This window comes from Trematomus bernacchii, unplaced genomic scaffold, assembly GCF_902827165.1.
Source record: "Trematomus bernacchii unplaced genomic scaffold, fTreBer1.1, whole genome shotgun sequence".
NCBI classification, from domain to species: domain Eukaryota; kingdom Metazoa; phylum Chordata; class Actinopteri; order Perciformes; family Nototheniidae; genus Trematomus; species Trematomus bernacchii.
This window is the reverse complement of record NW_022987739.1, coordinates 27,735,669-27,759,509: the sequence shown is the minus strand read 5'-3', so window position 1 is coordinate 27,759,509 and position 23,841 is coordinate 27,735,669. Positions and strand designations below refer to the sequence as shown.

Genomic DNA, 23,841 nt, shown 5'->3' with positions numbered 1-23,841 from the left:
CTATTACGTCCATGTTAAGACATTAAAATACACCCATATTGTACCCAAGTTACTATACATTGTTAATACATCCATATCACACTTATTAGACCCATATTACACTGTAATTACATTGTTATTACACTCATTTTAAACATGGCCACAGCCTGTCAAATGATTGTAAACCCAAGGATACAGAAACCATTTAAGTGTTTAAAGAAGTAAGAGTTGCAGTTCTCTGGGAGTTAAAGCGTTGAAAGCTAAAAAATAAGAATATCTCGAGTTAATTTTCCAGTTCACTGATTCCTTTGTTCACTGCGAGAAAAAAACAAAGAGTAAAGACAGCTTTAACTCTGCACACGGAGGAGGAAGAGACTCTCATCTGTTGATCAGTGACACAGAAAGGAGGAAGAGGGCTCGAGAGGAAACTGAACACAGGGGGAAGCAGAGAGGGAGAGAGAATCAGAGAGAGGAAGAGAAGGAGGAGGAGGAGGAGGAGGGTTAATTAATTCAGGGTGGATGGGAGGGATGTTGCAGCCGAGGCTCCAGTGCCTCTGCTGTCGTGCCGAGTGTTTGTTTGAGGACGTTTGGCTGCTGCTGCTCACAGGGAACCAGACACCAGCTCCCCTCCACATCCTGATCGCTTTGCTCTCCTTTGATCCGGCAAACAGGGATGTTACATGGACTACAGCGGCAGCAGGAATAGCCAGAGGTAAGGAAGACTTTCTCTGTGATTACTCCTGCTGTCGTCAAATGTCTGTCTTGATCTCTTTTGCGTCGATGTTCATGTTGTGTTTTTGTACGTGTGATCGCTCTGCTCCACTTCGGCTGCTTCTCATTTGACACATTTCACTCCTTGTTGCTTTCAAAGATTCAAAGGCTTTAATGTCATGTGCACAGTAGCTACAGTGTATGGCAATGGAAATATGAAGTCCCAGGCTCCTCCAACAATGCAACATAAATGTATATAAGACATTAAACAATAAATATAGTGCAAGAAGAAATAGAGTAGAAATAAAAGAACACATTGCTAGACTAATGTACATTCAAAGCGCCCTCATCTTTCCTGAAATGTCGCGCCTTTTCACACTATAAACTTTTTTAAATCACTCTTTGTTACTGTATCTGAAGACTCGCTGATAAGTCTTTGTGATGTGGGTTTTAGGTGATACATATCACAACTTGTCTGCTATGGGTTATAGCGTGTGTTTGGGTGGAGAAGGATTCAAAAACAAAATGTCTTTACCTCAACACAAGAATAAGATCTATACTGTACTTGGATCAGTTAGTATCCAGTGACAGTGCCAATCACCTCGAAGGGTCAGGTCAGTCTTTTCTGGAAAAAAAAAATCAATAAAGGATCCTTTTTCTTGCAAGGCTAATGTAATGAACTAAAAATAAACCGCATTAAGGTGACCTTTGCTAGGGAGTCACAAGAAGTCTTTTTGCAGAAGCAAGTGCCGTTAATTAAACCATTTCCAACCAAAGTAATAGACCAAGAGTGTGTATCTTTATTTCAGATTATTTCTAATCTTTTGCTGCCCTTAGTTCTGGGAGTAAGATATATTTATCGTTAGCTATAATTGCACAGCTACCACTTTATATTGAACTATAATTAAAAGATTTTTGAGTATATGTTGCACGCGTTAATGTCCCTCCCTTTTCACTGAGAGCGATGCTTTGTCTGACTTCTCGTGATTAATCTGCCGTCAACGCGCCTAATTACATCTCATCAAGCAATCACCAAATGCGATGGTTATTTATTCCCTGACAGCGTGCACTTGGTTGGTGATAAACATTAGGAGATCTCTGCCCTGAGTCTCCACTGCGAGGATAATAAGCGAGCACAGAGAGAATCAACAGAGAGGGGGGGATACAGGGAGGAGGAAGAGAGAGGGGTGAAGGGAAGAAGATCATTTAGCAGCGCTGTGATATGCAGCTCACGTTCTCTTCAGTCCCACAAGAGAATACGCATTTGATACAGTGTATATCCGTGTGTGTGATTGCAAGCTGGTGAGTCAGTGCAGGTCCAATGAAGATGGAGCCTCATGATGATGATCCGCCTGCCATCAGACAGTTATTCATCACATGGATTAAGAGGTGAACAATCGCCTGTCTGAACATTGATCTATGTGATTAGGAAAGAGCATGCACAGACCCACTCAAATCGATTCCTTTTATCATTTCCGCACTGACCTCATTAAAAGATAATAAACACCTGGTTTTGGAGCTTTTTAAAAAAGAAAATACACTGTTAGACAAATTAAGCATCTTCTGTGTCTTTTACCTTAAAGCAACATTTCAACAACAGCCCTGTTAATCACTATAAACTAAATAATTGAGGTGTTTTGTGCATGAATCTTTGAGTCATTACTGTCACTAAAGATTCAGCAGCTTCTGGGATAGCAGCTCCCCTCGCAGGTGACTGAAAGCGTTTTTCTCAGTGTTTTACTTCCAGGTATAAATAATACTGACAGGCTGATAAATCACACAGAGAATGATGTGAAAGCTCTGTTTATGAGTCATTAAACGTTATAGATGGAAGTTTTGTGAATCAGTTTGAAGAAGCAACAGATTTGATGAAATCCAAGACATGATGATATAGGGTTCGCTTATCATTAAGCAACTGTATGGGGATGTTACAACAGAGCATCATTATGAGTGTTTTCAGTCGTGTTTGTTTCCCCCAGATGAATAAAGGGTATATCAAGTATTTAAGAAGTCAAACCAAATGGTAATACTCCTAGCAGGCCTTCCTAGTTTCAGTGGAAGTTAAACATATTACATAGATATCAGAAGAATATTTAGTTTAGTTAAATAGAGCTCAGTTTATTCCACCTTAATCAATAACTGTTTTAAAGAGGCCCTATTATGTTTTTTTGGGTTTTCCCTTTCTTGTGGTTTGTTTAATAGGTTTTAGTGCATGTAAATGGTCTGCAAAGGCTAAAATCCACGGAGTTTCTGTGAAAAGAGGTGCTGCAGCACAGGCAGTATGAGAAAAATAAAGAGCTTTTTGAATGTCACAGTAGAGACGCTACAAATATGAACCTGAAAAGGAGCATAATTTGTCGTCTTTAAAGGTAGGGACACACCAAACTGACACCAAAGAACTGACACAGATGGACCCGACTGTTGTGTCGCCTCGCGTCTCCTGCGTCTTGGCCAACAGTCGCACTGGAACACACCGCAAAGACTTCAGCCGACGGCCAATTAGCACGTACGAACTGCGCATGCGTGAGTGGCAATAACTCTCCTTACCAGCAGGCGGCGGTAGTGTGTATTCGTCATTCAAAAGAGGCAACAACCGGAAGACAAGACTGCGTGATACACCGAGAGAAGAAGAACAGACTGCGTGATATAAACAAACAACAAATAGCGTGTGCGTTCCATTTTCACTCTACAGCGAGAAGCTCATGGGGCTTTACCGAACCTGTGTCGAGAGCTGGAGTTAAATTAAATCTCAGATTTGCCTTCTTAATAGTTTGTTTGGGTCCCTCACTTCCGTTTCGCTTCTCATGCACTGATTCGCTAGCTGAACAGCCAATCAGAGTGATTTCTTTGACCGACAGCCTTTGGCCGATTGTTTTTGGCCAAAAAGGTGTCGGCACGGCCGAAAAGACACGACGGTGCGGGACACACCAATCGGAGTAGGGCGACAGGACGCTCATCGTCGGCGTGACATCCATCGACAGCCAAAATCGGCTTGGTGTGTCCGGGGCTTAAGACTTTAAGTATTTGATGTAGTCGTATGTTAGGTCAAACGGTATCATGAGGTTTACCTGGCTCAATTATTGAGAGTCTATGGATTCAAATAACATAATCATTATCCCATTAGCATCAAGGAATTGTCCAGATACTAGTAAACTTTTTTTGGGAAGGCCCCCAGTCTTACGCTTGTAAGGCTTATGCTGTTTATCATATGATGTCATAAACTAATAAATGCCTTGAGTTTGTTCTCTATTAACTCCAGAGGGTAATATCTGTCTCTTTAGCTGCTGTTTGCCGTTGAGCAGGATGATTACAGTGAAAACCTGCTGTAGTCCAAATTCTCTCCATGAAAGTAAACCAAAACAATACATTTAAAGACCTGACACTGAACATCGAGCTGAGGCTGCTATAAAGCTCAGTAAAGCCGGGAGGAGCTGCAGATCAGGTGATAAATCTGTGCAGATTCATCACTACCATCGCTTTTATGCTGTTTTCCCACCGTCGTCATACAAAATATATATATATATTTAGACACTTTCAAAACATAAAAGCTACTAGCTAAAAATACTGAATTATGTGATTCTCTACTAAGTTGAAAGTGAAAGACAAAAGTAATCATATTTTTCTATTAAGACGCAAACCAGCAACATATTTTTATTTGTCCTTTTAATTCAATTTAACCGTGTTGTGCATAATCAGTATTAAGCACTGAATCCAACAGTTTGATTTATTTGCGATGTGTTCATCCCAGTAGCTACTCCTTTATTTTGTTTTCCACACACCCTCGTGTCAAGCTCTTGGAAGCAATTCGTTTTTTGATCGCAGGAAGAAGACAACTGTTAGCATTTCTCTTAATGTGTCTTTGTCGTACCGTCTTGTAACATGACACTTCTGTAGCATTTCTATTTGACTGTTCGGTGAATATGTGAAGTAAAGACTTAACGAGGCACTTTTTTACAGCTGAAAACTTGACTGGAGAATGTACAAACTCCAGATGGAAATTCACAAGCCTTGAAAGACATATATTGAGATTTTCACGTCTTTTTTAAATTCTAAATCAGAACTAATTGCTATATGAATAATGTGCATGTATGTAATCACTCAGTACGTGTAGAAATGCACACAGTCTGTATTCAGAAACTGGGTCTTTTATATAAAAACATCACAATATACAGAGCATTTCAAACGTAAACCTTGTATATTTTGACTGGATGCACTGTAAATTAATGAAATCAGCAAACATAAGGTAGCAGGCAGCAAGCCTGGCAATGCAATTCAAAAGTTAAAATGGAGTATTTTTTGGACAGGCGGGAAATACTGGTAGATTTAAACGGTTTCCTGTTGCATAAAGCATGATAGCATGTGCTCGTAGTAACCCAAAATAGAAAAAGAGGATAATATGTAACCTGTAGAATGTGAATGTGAATAGAGTTCGTTCAGTAGCTCTCAGACAGGTCTAACCTCTTTTTTTTATTTAACCTTTATTTAACCAGATAAAAGCATTGAGATAAAATCTAATTTTCAATGCTGACCTGGCCAAGAAGGCAGCAACGTTACACATAACGCATAACACAACATATAAAATACAGAGAACATAACTAAGAAAACAAAAGACGAAAAAGCAGTCACTACATTGTTCACATTAGGACAGTAAGAAAGGTGCACTACTTATTACTGCAAGAGCAGCTGGTGGTAAGGACTTCAGACAACTTCAATTTAAAACATGCGATTGAGACAAGTGCCCTCAGTTTGAGGCTTGATTGAAGGTCATTCCAAGACCAAGGACCATAATGAAAAAGACCCCTTTTTCCAGCCTCAGTCCGCACAGCAGGAACCTGGAACCGTATCCAGGCACTGGATCTGAGGTTGTAAGAGTCACAAACTGGAGCAAATCTGGCACATATGTAGAGTGGAAGCTTACCTAAAATGGCTTTATACATTGATAAAAACCAGTGCTGCATCCTACGCATAGTAAGTGAGGACCATCCAGTTAGGCTATACAGTTTGCAATGATGAGTCCTATAGGGTGCATTTGATATATATCGCAGTGCAGCATGGTAGTAGAGTGGGTCAAGTTTGGCCAAAACAGTGGGACAGGCAAATCTATAAATGGTATCACCGTAGTCCAGCTGGGACAGGAATAAGCCAGAGACCAACCTTTTACGGGAAGAAGTTGAAAAACAACATTTAAGTCTGAAAAGAAAGCCAAGAGTGAATTTCAATTTCTTTGTTGGAACTTCAATATGGTGTTTAAAGTTCAGATTACTGTCCAACCAAAAGCCCAGATATTTGTAGGTATCGACAAACTCAACAGAGACGCCATCAAGGGTGTCAATGGAGAGGCAAGAGGACGCTGACTTGGGAGCAAAAAGCATTGCTTTGGTTTTCTTACCGTTCAATAGCAGTTTCGAATCAAGAAGCGCATGCTGCAGCGTGATAAAATCTGATTTTAAATTGGAAACGGCCATATCCAGAGAAGGAGCACATGAGTATACAATAGTGTCATCAGCATACATATGATAGGTAGAAAATTGCATCTGATTACAAATATTGTTTACATATAATAAAAAGAGCAAGGGCCCCAAAATAGAGCCCTGTGGAACTCCCTTCTCCAAGGTGACAGGGTCAGAGACAGTACTACCCAACCTGACGCATTGAGTACGGTTAGATAACTCTGAAACCAGCAAATGGCATTATGACCGAAACGAGACACCAACATAACATTAGACATATTGTGGTGATCTACACTGTCAAATGCTTTGGCTAGGTCAATAAACAATGCAACACAAACTGATTTTCTATCCAAAGCAGCCTTAATATCGTCTAAGACTTTCAGACTGGCAGTCACAGTACTGTGCTTTGATCTGAATCCAGATTGCATAGGGTTAAGGATGTTGTGTGAATTTAAAAAAAGTTTTAGCTGAGTAGAAACTAGGGACTCAAGAATCTTTGATAACACAGAAAGATTTGAGATAGGACGATAGTTATTCAACTCCATGGGATAATTGAATATATCCTGCACACAAGACACTGCAGTGCTCTTGTTTGTCTCATAATGACAGGCCTGCAGTTGTATTATATGACATACCTTCACTGGAATGTAACTTCAGAGTGTTTAAAATGGCTTTCAAAGAAAATTAGGTCATCAGTTCGGTGTTTTTAACAGTTTTGCATAAAATGTCCCACATTTAAAGACACTTTGAGCCGTTGTATGCAGTATTGGGAGTTGGCAGTATTCATCATGGGTGACAAACATGAGGCTTTATCTGTTTGACAATAAAGGTCTTCCAGTGGTTTGGTGGTGGGGCATTTTTACAATGAAGTATTGCTACTTTTCCTTAACTAAAATATCCATACAGTACTTCTTCCACCACAACAACACTTTGTATGTCAGTCAGTCAGTTGGCATCCCCCTTCAAACACAGTGCAATCAGTGGATGTGGGTAGTGTGGCCTTTCCATTCCCCTCTGCGTTTTTTTTTACACACAATCCCCCAGTTGCCATGACACCCAGGCTGGCCATAAATACTCGTGGTATTTGTGAGGCTACAGCCCCTGTAGGTTAGAGAACAGAGAGCATGTGATTCCGGCCTGCAGTGCAGAAAATCACATGTCAATCCACAACATTTGTCATTGTAGTGTGAATGTACAGGGAGCTACAGGTGTTAGCTACAAGCAGATCACACTTTCATTTATTTTCCATACAGTTGTGGCTAATCTTCTGCTTTATTCTGCTGATGTTCAGGTGTATATCAGTATGTAGTGTCTCTACTTTAAAGAGTCCTCTCCTGCTGATGTTCAGGTGTATATCAGTATGTAGTGTTTCTACTTGGACATGTCTCCATGCTCTAATGTTCAAAAAGCTCTTTATTTTTCTCATACTGCCTGTGCTGCAGCACCTCTTTTCACCCTATGTCTGAAACCAGAGCCCAGTCTGCTCTGATTGGTTAGCTGGCCAGCTCTGTTGTGATTGGGCAACCGCTTAGAGATGTCCCGCCCCTTAGCCTATCACGTACGATGTGTTGGAGCGCTAGCCAATAGAAGTGCAAGTGTTACATAGTGATGTCACTTTGTTCCAGGAGTAAACAAAGGAGTCCAATGGAGGCGTTTCAGGGAAAGAGAAACTCCCTCTGAAGGGAACTTTGAGATTTCAGCCTTTGCAGAACATTTACATGCACAAAAACCTTTAGAACACACTTAAGGTAAGGGATAACCCCAAAAAGCATAATAGGGCCTCTTTAAAGACTCCATTACGGGTTGAGCGTGAATCAGTTATTCTAAAACAGGGGAAGCCCATTATGAAAATGTATTTACTTAAAAGCTCAACAGTTCTAGATATATGTAATATATATATTTCAAACATCATCCTTTTAACCATAGCCCAAAACACATCTTTTACATATCCTGGTTATGAATTCCAAAGCTCCAAATGGCTCAGACAACACCTGCTGTAGGCAGACGATGACTAACGTTGTGAGGAAGATGTGACGTTGAAGCTGTGAAAAAACTCACATGATTCATTCTCTGCAGACGGAAAGAAAGAAAAGATCACATTTAAAATGAAATGACTAAGTGGAAACAGTGATTTTCTGATAAGAGGGGTGAGAGGTGAAGATAGTCTGGGACAAGAGGCAGGGAAAATGTGTGTGTGTTTCGGTGCAGTGTGTGTTTCGGTGCTGTGTGTGTCTTGACAAGGGATCAGCAGCGCTCCTTGTATGGGTAAAGATGGATCCCAGTGTGCAGCCCCTAAGGTTAACTGTGCCCACTTGCAGTTCATTCTGTGACACTAAATTTGTCCTGAATGATGTCTTTGGCCTGTTGACCCCCCCCCCCCCCTTGCCCTTTGGAGCCCCCCCACTGAAAACCTCCAACAGGAAGAAACTCTGGAGCTAAACATCAAATATAATCCACCCTGGCAGAAATGTTTCCCACTGTCAGAGAGAATCATTTAGTCCCAAAACAAAGCACTTCTCAGAGTAAAAGCTCTTAATTTGGAGAGACCTCTTCCCCTGTACTGTGGCTGCTAATTCCCCCCGTACACCTTACAGGCAGTAAATACACAACATGCGTGTCAGTCCATAAGAAGAGAATATGTTTTGTAGCAAGAAGATATAATATGCAATAGGAGAACCTACTGTACACACAGTGGACATGATGCATTGCAGCAATTAGGTATAAGACACAGGAAACAAAGAGGCATTTAATGGTATATTTGAGTTGCGTGCAGCTCTTTGGCTACTCCACAACAAGTTTATTTTTTATGCACACCATAAAATCAGTTTTATGATGTTATATTGCTATGGTAAAGGAAAGGGAACTTTACAGATGGTAGAGATGGATGGGTATATGTAGTTGTCATGCCTAAGTAAAAGCACTTTAGTTGGAAACAAACAGCAGCCTCCTTTTAATTTTGTTTTATTCTGTTGACCTACCCATTCACTCTGGTCCTCTCACTATCTGTACTACAACACAGGCTCACCTGACTTTTTCCATGGCTTTATAACTTGGACGTTAAAGGTCCCATGTCATGGCCATTTCTACTGATCATAATTCCATTGTTGAGGTATACTAGAATAGATTTACATTGTTCAATGTTCCAAACTCACATTGGTTTCTCATACAGCATCTCTGTATAGTATGTGTATTCACTCTCTGTCCTACACGGCTTGTTGGAGCTCCTGACCCCCCCCCCCCCCCCCTATGAGCCCACTGTGCTCTGATTGGTCAGCTCGCCCACTCTGTTCTGATGAGTCCACCACCGTTACAGCGGAACATCAGTGTTTGTGTTATAATGGCGTTTGTTAGCAACCAGAAAATGACACCAGTAATGACAAACAGATGAGAATGCTGCGTGGGGTCTGGGTGCCGTGTTGGCGGGACGTTGCAGGGCTCGCTGCTCCGCCCTTTGAGGCTCGAGGAGCGGACAGTGTGAGCTGGATTACTGGTGTCGTTTCCTGGTTGCTGCGTGGGGTCTGCGAGACAGCGAGACATCGCGGACTGAGTGTGATCCGTGGAGCCGCGGCTGAGAAAAGATAAGGGTGAGTGTGTGTGTGTGTGTGTGCGGAGCTCTGTGGATTGGTCCATTTGGTCGGTGTTACGTCACCATACTCAGGAAGAAAAAAATGGAAAAAGAAAAATCTCCAACGAGGCGTTCTGGGGCAGCATAGACAGGTATTTTCTGTGTTAGAGTTTTACTCGCTACAGGGTGTACTTTGAGGGTTTGTGACCCTGCAGACCGTTTACATGCAGAAAAACCTTCATAACACACAAGCTCCTAAAGTAGTGTTATAGGGATGGCTTTTGTATACATTTGCCTTCAATTGTCTTGGCACAAAAGTCACTTGTCTAGGTAAAAATTCGTTTTTTATTTCTGTTTGAGAACTCAGAATCATAAAATAACAATTCAGATTAAAAAACAGTTACGAGAGTTAGGTATCTTTGTAGTTTAGCTCATCTCAACACATAGTTTTGGGTCAATGCGATTCAGTGAGAGCAATTCACACATTTTAAGGTTGGTGCTTAGAAATGTCTTCCAGTTTTTCCTTGTACGCTGCCGGATCTAACGACAGAGTTTCGTATCCCGTACACACTGTAAACCCCCTAAACAAATGTGTAATTTGTGATCTTTGGCAATATAAATAAAATGTGAGATTGATAACATAATCGTTGTTGTGAATCACATAGCGCCTAATACTAGCTAGCAAACGCACTTAACATTAGTTTGCTCCTAGCAGACACCGCAGAACTTTACCCCCTTACACTTCTCAGTTGTAATGTTAGTCTGCTTTCCTAAAGGAACATCACACTGTTCTTCTGGGGTCAACTCTGCAAAACACTTGGATCAATCAACGCGTTTTCAGTTAGACGTGTCATGTGGAAAAAATGCAGTTGTTTAAAATCACTATATTAGAATAGATGGCCTCAATCCTGAAGTAACACCTTATTGTTTATCACTTTTAATTTGTTGGATGGGGAAAGCTCCCTTCTACTTGTCCTACAAGAAATCCACTTGTCCCGGACATACCTTAATGTTTTGTCCTGCAGGAGTTTAAGATGTGCCCAGTTTCTCTCACAGACTTTGATCCACTAAGTCCTTGAGAGCCAGGACTGTGCTGCAGGGAAATCAGTGTTTGACTTTTTCAGCCCTTGATGCACACTCTCTATCAGCGTTGCAATAGAGAAACACACACAAAAACAATATCGGTGTGTTATCAAAACTACAAATTGCTTGGCTTCGAAAATGGCCTTTCTTTTTCGTTCAAGCACTGTGAGCGTTTTTTTATTAAGCATCCTAGTTTTCTACAAAGAGCCGAACGAGCCATTACAGGCGCTAATTTGTCTGAACAAAGCAGTGGAAACCTGCCATTGGATGGAGGTGATTGAAGTGCTTCACTGACAAATACTGAAGAATTGGCCCTCTTTTGGTTTCAAGGGTGAAAGACTTAAAACCTCAGCCCACTCACACTTGAGCCGTTTGATTTCCTTAGTCTAAGGAAAGCGATGATGAGGGCAAAACTGAGGATTCCAGGCACCCACGCACACACCCATCTACACACACAAGGGTCATGTGGAAATGCAAGGCAGACATACTCTACTTCTGCAGGTGTGCAACGCTCTTACAGTCAGAAAGCACGCTGCCATATTCATAATGCAAGCAGCTAATGTGCACACATAATGATTTAAAGTAAGAATTCAGCCCCTGTGATTTGCCTGTCCAGCTGACAGGATCAAAATGAAGACAGAAGAGCTTGTTTTGAGAAAGCACTCCTGTTGGGAGGTTCATTTCTTTGTGTAACACCCTGCAGATGTAGCAATTAAGCATCATTTGTGGGTTATTATGAACACTCGAATAACCAATGGCTTCCCATGAGACAATTAGTGTACTCGAGTACTTTGGATGATGGTCGTTAATATGGCTGACTACATTTATGTTAGCCTAACCTCCAACCTGTCTCCATGCTGTATTGAAAGCTGGTGAAATGATAGCACCTTCTGTTATAGTTGTTAATCGGCCTAAAAGGATGTTTCTATGCAGTGGTGGAAATACTTTCTATCTCCTTTTTAAGAGCAAAGATAACATTTAGATTATATTATCTTAATTGATCCCAAATAAGAAATTGTTTTGTAACGGCAAGATGTAAAAACATGTGTATACAGGTATATTTAAATCTTAATGACACGCAACGAGCAGCTGAGCTCTAAGATTTTACACATTATTTAAGTGCTTCATCCAGCAAATTTTTTTTTTCTGGAGAACTTGCATCAAATACATATTAAGCTTCAATTAAGAAAAAAATAACTAACCATTGCAACGCATCAGTAAGGAGCCGTCTCGTTATGCAGGTGCAAATTAGAGCTTGAATTTTTGGGGTTCTTGGAGTTGCTCAGTAAGCTCCTGACCCAGTTTCGGTCTATATTTAGCATGTGCATGGACTATGAAGATTATCGAAGTGCTGAAAATGACTGATGTTTGATACCGAAAAGCTGACGTTGGTGTCCATTTAATCGTATCGACACACACTCCCTTGCTTCCTGCAACAGACATGCCCTCACAGAGAGTCTGTATCGAGCTTCTCTCTGCTATCAGGACCTCGACAGCTTCTTCCTGCCGAGCCCACAGCTTCCTGCTCCGCGCGCTGCAGGGGAATGTCAGTTAGACGCATCCTGTCTGGCATCTCACTTTCAGTTTTACAGACCCAATCCCAAACAGACCCCTAGACCCTCTCCTTCTCCACCTCCACTGCATTTGTGCATTTGCATGGAGGGTCCCAATTATTTTAGCCAGGAGCAGAATCAAACTCATTTATTTTGGGATGCACTGACAGGATGAGATGACAGTCAATAAAGCTCCCATGCATGTCAGTTGTAAAGTAGAAAAAGAGACCAACAAATGAAACTTAAGGTCATGATATAAACATTAAAACTATTATTGCTACCATCTTCCTCTGCAAATGAGGGGTGTGGAAGTTATGAAATACTCCAATAGGAAGTCTGCATCCATCCTGACTTAACCTGCTGTCCTAACTGACCATTTGCAACAAAGTTTGTGTCCAAAAAACATACAAATAATTCAAATGAAGACCTACTTAATTCAATCCTGGGGGGAAATGAAATGAAATGTTCACTTACATTACACACATTGTCCAAAAATACCCACATGCAGCCATGCACAAACATGCCCTACACACACAAGCAGAGGACAAATAGGCTGCTGATGGTTTGGAGCCTATAGGCACTTTCACACCAAGTACTTTGCCGTACTTAATTCATGAGAACTTAGTTCATCAGAACTCTTTAGTTCTGATGAACTAAAGAGCAGATCGCGTTCACACCGGAATAAGTCCCTGAGGGAGGATTAGGCAAATGAAGCCGCTGACGTCACTTCTTCTTCTTCTGCTTTGGGTTTACTGGCAGGCCGCAAACAACTTCACGGCGTATACTGCCACCCGAAGTCCCCGGAGTTGGGGACTGGCTTCAGTAGAAGCTGCTGGGACTCCCAGCAGCTTCTACTGAAGCCTTCCGAGTAAATCGCCAGAACGCCGACACCTCCTCATCTCCACCGCTCCCATGTTTTATTTTGTGTTGCCATAAGTTAGTCTCTCTGCGTTTATGCACTGGGCTAATGCTAATGGTAATAATGCTAATGCGAGGAAAATAAAATGGCGGCTTCACAAAACTTTAACAAGTTTTATGGGGCGTGGTTTGCAATCCGCCCAGCCAATCAGAAATGGGAACCTTTTTCTCCCATGAAAGTACCTGCTCTCTAGCAGGGACTAAAAAGGGGGTGAAAAGGTTTTCATGAACTAAGTTCTAGTTCCGGATTTTTTTGGTGTGAACGCACAATTTCGGAACTATACTGGGAAAAGTACTCCGGTGTGAAAGCGCCTATTGAGCAGCACTCAAAAATGCCCAGGAGGAACCGGCACCTCTGCAGCTTTTGGTCAGCAGATTGTATTTTGTTTCGATTGGGACTCGAACAGGCGACCCTTCGGTTCCCAAGATGAGTCCCGATAGAAACAGTGACATGCAAACATTTACTGCTTGAAATAAGACCTTTTATATTGTCCTACAGATGTTAACAACTTCAAGATAAAACATATTTTTCTAATTTACTCACGTACTTTACTGAAGAACCATTATGAAATACTTTAATATTTAAACATTATCGCTGCAATGAAACCTTAAAGAAGGAGTTAATAACGCTGAGAGTGAGACTATAGATGAAGCTCATTCACTGTATGTGTCTGTTTTTGAATTGGGCCGAATTAAAGCACACTGCTAACGATGAGCTACACGCTTCTGACTCTGGATCAGCTCTCCACTTTCCCTCTGCGGACATAATTATGTCAGAGCTCCGGTTTCTGTTTACCTTCCATCCTCTTCAGTGTTTTCACTGTAATCATCGTCAGTATCCTAATTTGGCCGTGATGCTCTCCGCACACGCTTTATGTCTTGGAACAGCTCTTGGTTGTTGAATGTTCAGACATAACAACATCAGACGGGAGAGTTGGACTCGATCTAATGGAGATTAAACGAGCCACCCTCAGCTGTGTGCTACATTAGGTTTAGTTAAAGGAAATTGGGTGAGCAGTATTACATATTTCTGTGATGAAATGCTTATAACATCTGCCTTACTGTATGTGACCTTGAACATTTTGACTGTTGTATGTTATTAAACACATTTTATGGAGGTCGGGACAGTTGTATTAACAATTCGTGAGACTTAATATTAGCTATTAGATATCAAAAGTGGGACTAGGTCATTGTTTTACAGGTCACTAGTAAGTCTCAAGTCTTTGTGTTCAAGTCCCAAAGAAATCTTGATTAACAGCCATTTAGCAGGATTTCAAAGTATAATACAATTGTAAACATTGAATATATACATACACACAGTAGAAATGTATCTAAAGAATACACAAAATAAAACATACAGAATCATACAACCATTTTCTCTGTACCATGAGGTGTTTTGTCTTTCTTCCAGTCTGTATGGCAAGCTAAAGCTATTTCTTATCCTTTATGGACGTCATGAATTAATGGCTACGTTTGTTTCCGTTTCGCGTTTGTTTTTGATACGCCAACTTTCCACTTGAGTCATATATTGAATGGGATCTTGTTTTTCCAGCGTTTGCAGTCTTTTATGAATAATTTGAAAATGGTCTCATTTGTTGCATTCAACTCTCCGCCAGAAAGTAATTGAACATATTTACCAAAATATTAATTTAGGGTGTCTCTCCAACCTTTTATTTCTCAATAAGTGAGTGAAAACAGACCGGACCAAAAGGACAATCAGTTACATCTGCTGCCTCTGTGCTGAGGCTTTAACAAAAGGCAGTGACTCACAGAGCCTTTAGGTGTTGATGAGGAAAGAGGCGAAGAGAAATAGTTATTTACACCTCCACGGCACATTATGTTCATTACAGAACTCCGTCTGTTCCACTCTGAGTGCTGGAAAAAAAGCTGTGGCCACTTAGGAAACAAATAATACAGTTTTTAAGAAAATAAATGCGGTTAATTCATAAAACCCAGATCATCTTTAAATGCGTTTAAAGGTCCCATGTCATGCTTTTCTGGTTATCACCCGTCCCCTTGTGTGTTATGAAGGTTTTTCTGCATGTAAACGTCTGCAGAGTCACAAACCCTCAAAGTACACCCTGTAGCGAGTAAAACTCTAACACAGAAAAGACCTGTCTATGCTGCCCCAGAACGCCTCGTTGGACATTTCACTTTTTCCATTGTTTACTTCTTGGGTATAGTAACGTATTTCGGGTATAGTGACGTAACGTAACGTCCAAATGGACCAATCTGCGGAGCCGTTACGTTACGTCCGTGGAGCCGTTACGTTTGGACCAATCCGCGGACTTCCTCACACACACACACTCGGCGGGAGCTGGCTCACTGGTGTGGGGTCGGCGAGACAGCGAGACACCGCCGAACTCCCAGCCAGGCTGCGGGTGTGTGTGTGTGTTTCGGGCTGGGTTTCGCTGTGTCTCGCTGTCTCGCTGACGGCCACTGGGCTCACAGGGAGGGGGGGGCAGGAGCTCCAACAAGCCGTTTAGGACAGAGAGTGAATACACATACTATACAGAGATGCTGTATGAGAAACCAATGTGAGTTTGGAAAATTCGACAATATAAATCTATTTTAGTAGACCTCAACAATGGAATTATGATCAGTAGAAATGGCCATGACATGGGACCTTTAAGCAACTTTCATGTTTATTTGATGGTCAATTATTGGACTGGGAATACAGTTTTGTTTGTTAGTTTTTGTTCACTCAATATTGATAACGGTTAATACTGAGGACTAGTAAGTTGATTATCTTTTGCTGCAATATTCACACACCTTTATTAGAACACTTATTAAAAGGCTTTTCTCTCAGACGAAGAGGTTGCTGCTTTTGTTTAACATACAGATAACAGTGGTATTTTGTGTTTGTACTCTAACTCTTGTATAGCACTAACACAAAGACAATATGATGTTTTCATTGTATTTTGAAATATTGTACAAAGTAAGGTATTTGGCAATATCTCAGAAGGATAATCTCCACGGTTTAGATTTTTGAAGCGTTAATGCAATTGCAAGAAACTTAAAGCTATTGTCAGGTTAGACATGAACTACAGTCATCTCACGACTTAAGTCACCCCCATTAAGGCGGACTAATGTTCAGATTGATGACATTTAGGAGTCTCGTTTAGCCACGTGTGAGCAACCACCTTTTTTTAGAATCGTAGGAGCTTAACAAATTCATGAGTAAGGTATGGTACATGTGCTTTTTCATTTAAGGACATAAGACATTTAGCTGAACTTAAAACATGCACAAACTTTTCCCCCCATGTTGCATTCAAATGGATATTCAGCAACCATTAATTTGACTGTTATTAAACATTTTATTTGAAATGAAGTGTGAGTTAATAGTTGTACTGATACATGGGCTGTTTTTTCAAATCTAATCTTTACATGTTGATCTGTTTTATCTGTCTTTGTTGTTCAGTGCTTGTTTGTGCTTCAGGCTCAGTCGATGCATGTCATGTCAGTTACATGTGCTCACAGTAACCGTGGCGATCTCTGTCATGGTGCTCCTCTTTGTCGGGCTCTCCGGTGACGTCATTGTTGCCGGGCAACCTCGCGACCAAAACAGATTCCCTCTCTGCAGCGGGGCCTCCCCTCGCAGCACGTGTGTTCCTCTCTCAGTAAATACATACAGATCCCCCCCCCCTTTATCCTCCATCAGTAAACATGCTGCCTGTCAGCTGTCCAACATGTAGACCAACACAGAGAGAGCAGCTGATGGACAGAGAGGGAATGTAAGAGCATCTTAAAGCCTGTTTTTTGGGACTAAAAGCAAAAAATGAAGGCGAGAGATCAGGGTTGAAATGGTAGAGACACAGAAAGAAAGTTGATGGTTATAGTACAATATACATTTGTTCATTTATGGTTTACCTTAAAATGAGAAAAGTGAGTGGGTGTGTGTAAGAGCAGCAGAGAGGAGAGCAGCTGATGGACAGAGAGTGAATGTAAGAGCATTTTAAAGCCTGTTTTTTTGGGACTATTGGCATGAAATGAAGGCGAGAGATCAGGGTTTTAGTGGTAGAGACACAGTAGTTGAAGAAAGTTGATGGTTATAGTACAACCTACATTTGCTTGTATGGTATTGAAAAAAACTGTCAAGGAATGAGGAGAGCAGTTGATAAGGAGAGGGGAAGGATGTAAAGAAAAGTAAGAACTTGTATTCACTTTTAAAGCCTGTTTTAAAAGCATGAAATGAAGGCGAGAGATGAGAGTTGAGGTGGTAAACCACAGTAGGAAAGTTGATGATACAGATTAATGTGTAGTTTAGTAGTGAGAAGAGCAGCTGATAAGGAGAGAGTGGACGGGTGTGAGGAAAGGTAAAATATTTATACATACATTGTTTATCTCTGGTTTACCTAAAACTGAGAAAAGTGAGTGTGTGTGTGTGTGTGTGTGTGTGTGTGTGTAAGACCAGCAGAGAGGAGAGCAGCTGATGGACAGAGAGTGAATGTAAGAACACTTTTAAAGCCTGTTTTTTGGGACTGAAAGCATGAAATGAAGGCAAGATATCAGTGGTGTAATGGTAGAGACACAGCAGGAAAGTTGATGGTCCAGTACAGTTCTTTATCTTTGGTGTTGTACAACATGGAGACAATTAGTAAATGTATAGTTTAGGAGTGATAAGGAGAGAGTGGAAGGATGTGAGGAAAAGTAAAAGAGTGTGTGTGTGTGTGTGTGTGTGTGTGTGTGTGTGTGTGTGTGTGTGTGTGTGTGTGTGTGTGTGTGTGTGTGTGTGTGTGTGTGTGTGTGTGTGTGTGTGTGTGTGTGTGTGTGTGTGTGTGTGTGTGTGTGTGTGTGTGTGTGTGTGTGTGTGTGTGTGTGTGTGTGTGTGTGTGTGTGTGTGTGTGTGTGTGTGTGTGTGTGTGTGTGTGTGTGTGTGTGTGTGTGTGTGTGTGTGTGTGTGTGTGTGTGTGTGTGTGTGTGTGTGTGTGTGTGTGTGTGTGTGTGTGTGTGTGTGTGTGTGTGTGTGTGTGTGTGTGTGTGTGTGTGTGTGTGTGTGTGTGTGTGTGTGTGTGTGTGTGTGTGTGTGTGTGTGTGTGTGTGTGTGTGTGTGTGTGTGTGTGGTCCAGGAGTGAGGAGAGCAGCTGATTCAAAAAATAAGAACACTTCTTCACTTTTAAAGCCAGTTTTTTTTTGGGACTAAAAGCATGAAATGAAGGCAAGAGATTAGGGTTGTAGTGTTAAACCACAGTTAAGAAGTTGATGGTTATAGTACAACCTACATTTGCTTATCTATGTATTGAAGAACAGAGGAAAGTGTGTGTGTTGTCCAGGAATGACGAGAGCAACTGATAAGGAAATGGGAAGGATGTAAAGAAAAATAAGAACTTGTATTCACTTTTAAAGCCTGTTGTTTTGGACCAAAAGCATGAAATGAAGGCAAGAGATTAGGGTTGAGGTGGTAGAGACACAGAAGGAAAGTTGATGGTTCAGTAAAGATTAGATAATGTGTAGTTTAGGAGTGAGAAGAGCAGCTGATAAAGAGAGACTGGAAGGATGTGAGAAAAGGTAAAATATTTATACACATGTAATGCCTGGTTCATGGGACAATATGGTTGTAACTTAAAACACAGTAGGAAAGTTGATGGCTTATCGTACAACATACATTTGTTTATCTACCGATAACTGAGAAAAGTGAATGTGTGAGTGTGTGAGTGTGTGTGTGTGTGTGTGGTTTAGGAGTGAGGAAAGCAGCTGATTAACAGTAAGAACACTGCTTCACTTTTAAAGCCTGGTTCATGGTGTAAAAGGCTAAGTAGGAGGTGGGGGACAAGGGTTTTAGCGGTAAACCACAGTAGGACATTTGATGGTTATAGTACAGCAGACATTTGATTATCTACAGTTTATGTGAAACTGAATGTGTGTGTATTGCCCAGGAGTGAGAAGAGCAGCTGATAAACAGAGAGGGTAACAGTAAGAACACTGCCTCACTTTTAAAGCCTGGTTCATGGTGTGAAAGGAGAAAAAGGAGAGGGTGATGCTATGTCTTTATATGCAAAAGGTTGTCATTGAGTCTGACCACAGTCAAATTATGCTCATCCGTTCTCACGTTCACAAGAGAGAGTGTTTCAAAAAAGAACTGAACTAAAGTGATCCTGTCAATACACAGTTCATGTCAGGGGAAGTTTGTTATTGTAGTTTTTAAGTAGTAGTATTATTTTATTCATTAATTATGCAGTATTTACAGGAGAAACACCCAAAAAAGTATATCGTCCATAATGCATCCAAATACTTACAATACTAACATTACATTACATTTTGTTTTGCTCTTTCCAAAACTACCTAAAATATATCCTTTAGCTTCAAGTAATCCATATTATTTTATTCCATGGTGGATACGTCTCAATTTACCCAAATATTTTAAGTACTACAACTTCATGTGTCAGATTTAATGGTACAGAAATACTTCAGAATATTGTGTTCCGATGTAAAGCAGTGGCTAGTATCATGATGGGATGTGTTTATGCTACATCCAAACCGTTTTCTTGTCCTTGCAGTGGAGAACCTTTTCTAAAAATACTCTATTTATTTTCCCTTGGTGAATTTGAGTATGTCACTCATGCTTTTATCTTTGCTCCCTGGGAACTATGTGTACTCTGGCATCAGTCAGAAGGCCAACTTACAAAAAATGCTTCAGCTAAGATCCTCAAGACAAAATCATATCAACATTTTAAACCTTTATGACAGAGTCCAGTTGGTTTCTCAGGTGACTTTAGTAACAGAGGCTCTGTAGGAATGTCAGCTGCTCAGTCTCAACAACAATTGGATTTATTAGAAGCACACTGCTGCATTTCATACCGTTAACGACGGCTCTGTTTAATGTAAGTGAACCAGGAGCTGAGTCAGCAGCGCAGCACTCTCACTAATGCATCAAATATATCGGTCATTATAAAGACCGACTGCTATGACATATACAGTATGGCATTATATATGTGAGAAAGGGATATAAGGTGCATTCAATTTTGTTTCTTTGCAAGCACATATGTTATTCTGGTTATTACTATGCAAAACTTATATATAGAATTAGACTTAATAAGGTCAGAACATGCACTGTATTGCATAGTTTTACATGTAATAAGAAAAACTAATACATATTTTGTGTCATTACGGTTTGAGGACATGGACTGAATTCCAGTTTAAACTACCTTCAGCTATTTGGAAGTCAAACTTAAATAACAGATTCAGAAATCACATCAACTTCAAACTTAAAAATAGCCAAATAAATAACAACGTATTTCTTAATTTCTAGAGCTCTCTATTGATACATAGTTTTGGTTTATTTGTCCAAGTTTTGAGAATTCCCCGTGTGAATCGCTGCTAAATTACGCCCGTGGGAATAAAAGCTCCCAATAAATTATATAAAAAATGTGTAGCACATGTTCAATGTTGCATTGGATACATTTTTTCCACATTTACTCTTCTGCTGTTTTTTTTTACTTTTTTGTAAAAACAAGATGTGCTTGCCAATTTTTTATAAATTTTTGCATGTATTTTTTTTAAATATGTGATTAATTGTGTGTCCTATAGAGTGCCACAGTGACGCGTCCTAAAACCCAGAAGTAAGTTAGCATTTTACCACTTCCGGTTCCTTCGACAAAAAGCAATGCAATTTCTCCATAGGATTTAGGAAAATAGCTGGAACTAAGGTCTGTGGTTGAGACACATTGAAAAGACGGATCACGTTTTGTTCTACGACATTAAATCCATCAGCAGTGACCCCACTGGTGATTTCTGAAGAGTTGACGTGTCTGAAAAACGATGGTTGTTAACAAGTGGCTGAATAGGACTACAGAAGTTGTCGAGGCCGTTGTACGTCATTACACCGAACACGTAAACACTCCCGCTAAGTTAGTTTGCCCTGTTCTGCTTGAAAGCAAGTACCTGCCTCCTGCAAACTGTTCAAACGCTTCAACTTGTACCATTTAGAATCTGTGTGTTTGAATATGGATCTTAAGTTGGCGTGACGTTGAAGCAGCGACCCTGCTGTAGTTCCTTTATAGCATAACGTTAGCATTTTGCTTCTAGCGACTAGATTTATGATTTGAAAATTATAAAAGTAGGGTAGACATGTGGATATTATCCGGCTGAACAAAACGTGATCCGTCTCTTAAATGTGTCTCAACCACAGACCTTATTTCCAGCTATTTTCCTAAATCCTATGGAGAAATCTCATTGCGTTTTTGTCGAAGGAACTGGAAGGAGTTTACTTCCGGGTTTTAGGAAGTAAAACTCAATTGTTAAATGTTCTAGTGTGAGTTGATTTATTTGGACTTTTTCATTATTTTTTACCTTTTTGTAAAGCGTCTGAGCACCTGTAAAAGCACTTGCTAAACAAAGTGTATTATTAATATTTTTTCCCAACACAAATCAATTGACCAATCGTGTTGATTCAGTCAACATTTAAAGTAATAACAAATAAATTATTTTGGTAAAAGGTTGTCATACAGCTAAACTGCAATATATAGTAAGAGCGGCTCAGTGAATAAATTGTTCAAATCAATTCTAAAAAACAATAAACAAGTGTTTGGATTAAAGTGAGGAAGTGTTCCCTCTGTGCTGTAAACACTTCACTACAATATGTTTGTGCTTCCTTTGATTTTGACAGAGAAACAATTACAGTATAAATCAAGAGCAGATTGAATACTATAAATCCAGGACAGTAATTTCCCTTCACCTCTCTGCTGTAAATCTCTCTCTGTTCATATTTAACTGTCATCCTCGCTGCCTCCATCCTCGCTTTCTTTACAATGACTTTGAGATGTTACAGAGATGTTTATGACTAAAGCTTTTAATGCATTTTATATGATATACACTCCTGATGAATGTTGGTTATTATCTTTTTTTTAAATATCTGTTTTCTTCCTTTTTCTGCAGGTCAGAGGCGGTGTTTTTTGTTGCAGACCTGCTGAAAAACCCTCGTGCCATCTCCAAATCATGAGGAATATTCATTTTGTGTGACAGACAATCGCCAAACATCCTTATTCTTTTTCTAAATCCAACTCAATATTTGGAGTTCCTCAGCAATAATCAGGACAACTTCTGGCTGCAGATAAACACTTGAAAAACCCTGTTTGATTGAACATTTTCATCATTTCCCGCCTCCTCCACTGCTCATATTGCCTGGGGTAATTTGAGCTCTCCAACTGTGGGCTTGCAAGGTGATTCTTTTTTTAAAAGGCGGAGATGACATCCCAAAATCTTTTCGTCTCAGCCTCGATACACAACTTGACCGAAGGATAACCATCAGTCCTCTGAGGGACACTTTTGGACCGACACACTTTCAGACACAGAGCCTCAGAGGCAGGCAGGATGGGGGACAGCTGGGTGTGTCTGAGCCCGGCCGAGTTCACCCAGCTGCAGAAATACAGCGAGTGTGAGTACACACGCACACACATGCACACACATGCACACTCATACACACCCATACACGCCTCATCACGAGGATACACTGTTGTGTGTGTGTGTGTGTGTGTGTGTGTGTGTGTGTGTGTGTGTGTGTGTGTGGTGTGGTGTGTGTGTGTGTGTGTGTGTGTGTGTGTGTGGTGTGTGTGTGTGTGGTGTGTGTGTGTGTGTGTGTGTGTGTGTGTGTGTGTGTGTGTGTGTGTGTGTGGTGTGGTGTGTGTGTGTGTGTGTGTGTGTGTGTGTGTGTGTGTGTGTGTGTGTGTGTGTGTGTGTGTGTGTGTGTGTGTGTGTGTGTGTGTGTGTGTGTGTGTGTGTGTGTGTGTGTGTGTACATGCACATGTCTGTGTGTCCAAAGGTCTGTTTGCAAAAAACAAGTAATGTGGTTTTTTTTGTGGAAACGCGTTTCTCCTTAAGTGTTTTTGGCCGTTGTAATGCATTTGCAAATATCGGCTACCGTATGTATTGATAAACTATTACAAAAATAGAATAAAATAAGGTTTATTTAGGTTTGATAAAAAAAAGTCCTTTTACCTCCAAGTCAGTTCAATAAAAATAAAAAGTTATATTCCACTTTTTTCTCACTTTTCAAATTATTTTACGTTTGCCGTTGTTTTCATTATAGCAAAGGGATAAAAGGAAATAAGCTTTCTGTCATTTTACTCACTTTACTAACCCTATCATTTACTTCATGAGTGACATTATTTTACTCCCTGTAGTTTGTATTGTAAACAACATTGCAGCAGGACTTCAGTCGTCAGTTTGGTGTCACATTATTCTTCCATGTTTGTTTTTCTTTCACAATGACACTCATTAGCCTGCAGGATGAGCGTTGTGGTTACCTACTCTCTCTAATATTTGTTAGTCAAAAGAGCATCTGTCATCTGTTTCATGGAGATGAATAGAGTCTGACACGCAACCTACCCTGCAGAGTGATTACACAATCATGCATAAATCATCGTTTTATAGACCTGAACGAGGTGTGACAGTCAGGCTGTGATTGATTGGAAAGTGTGTGTTTGGGCACACTAATGTAAGAATCTATATTTTTTGTCACTTTTTATGCACGTACTGTAGGAGAATGATGTTGTACCTGGTCCACGACTTCTTAGAGCTTGAAGGACGCCTTTATTTCCCCCCAAGGACCAACAAATAGCCACATTGTTTTCACATAGGACACAAG

At 40.5% G+C, this 23,841-nt stretch overlaps 1 protein-coding gene across 2 annotated transcripts in view; it reads left to right on the top strand.

The window, feature by feature from the left end:
* Nucleotides 1-489: 489 nt before the first annotated feature.
* LOC117495311 (diacylglycerol kinase beta) overlaps nucleotides 490-23,841 on the top strand; it is a 133,906-nt gene continuing 110,554 nt past the window's right edge. For both annotated transcript variants that reach the window (XM_034146503.1, XM_034146504.1), the window contains exons 1-2: nucleotides 490-691; nucleotides 22,134-22,632. In XM_034146503.1, coding sequence (XP_034002394.1) covers nucleotides 22,569-22,632 — 64 coding nt within the window. In that variant the 5' untranslated portion in view covers nucleotides 490-691; nucleotides 22,134-22,568. The remainder of the gene's footprint in view (nucleotides 692-22,133; nucleotides 22,633-23,841) is intronic.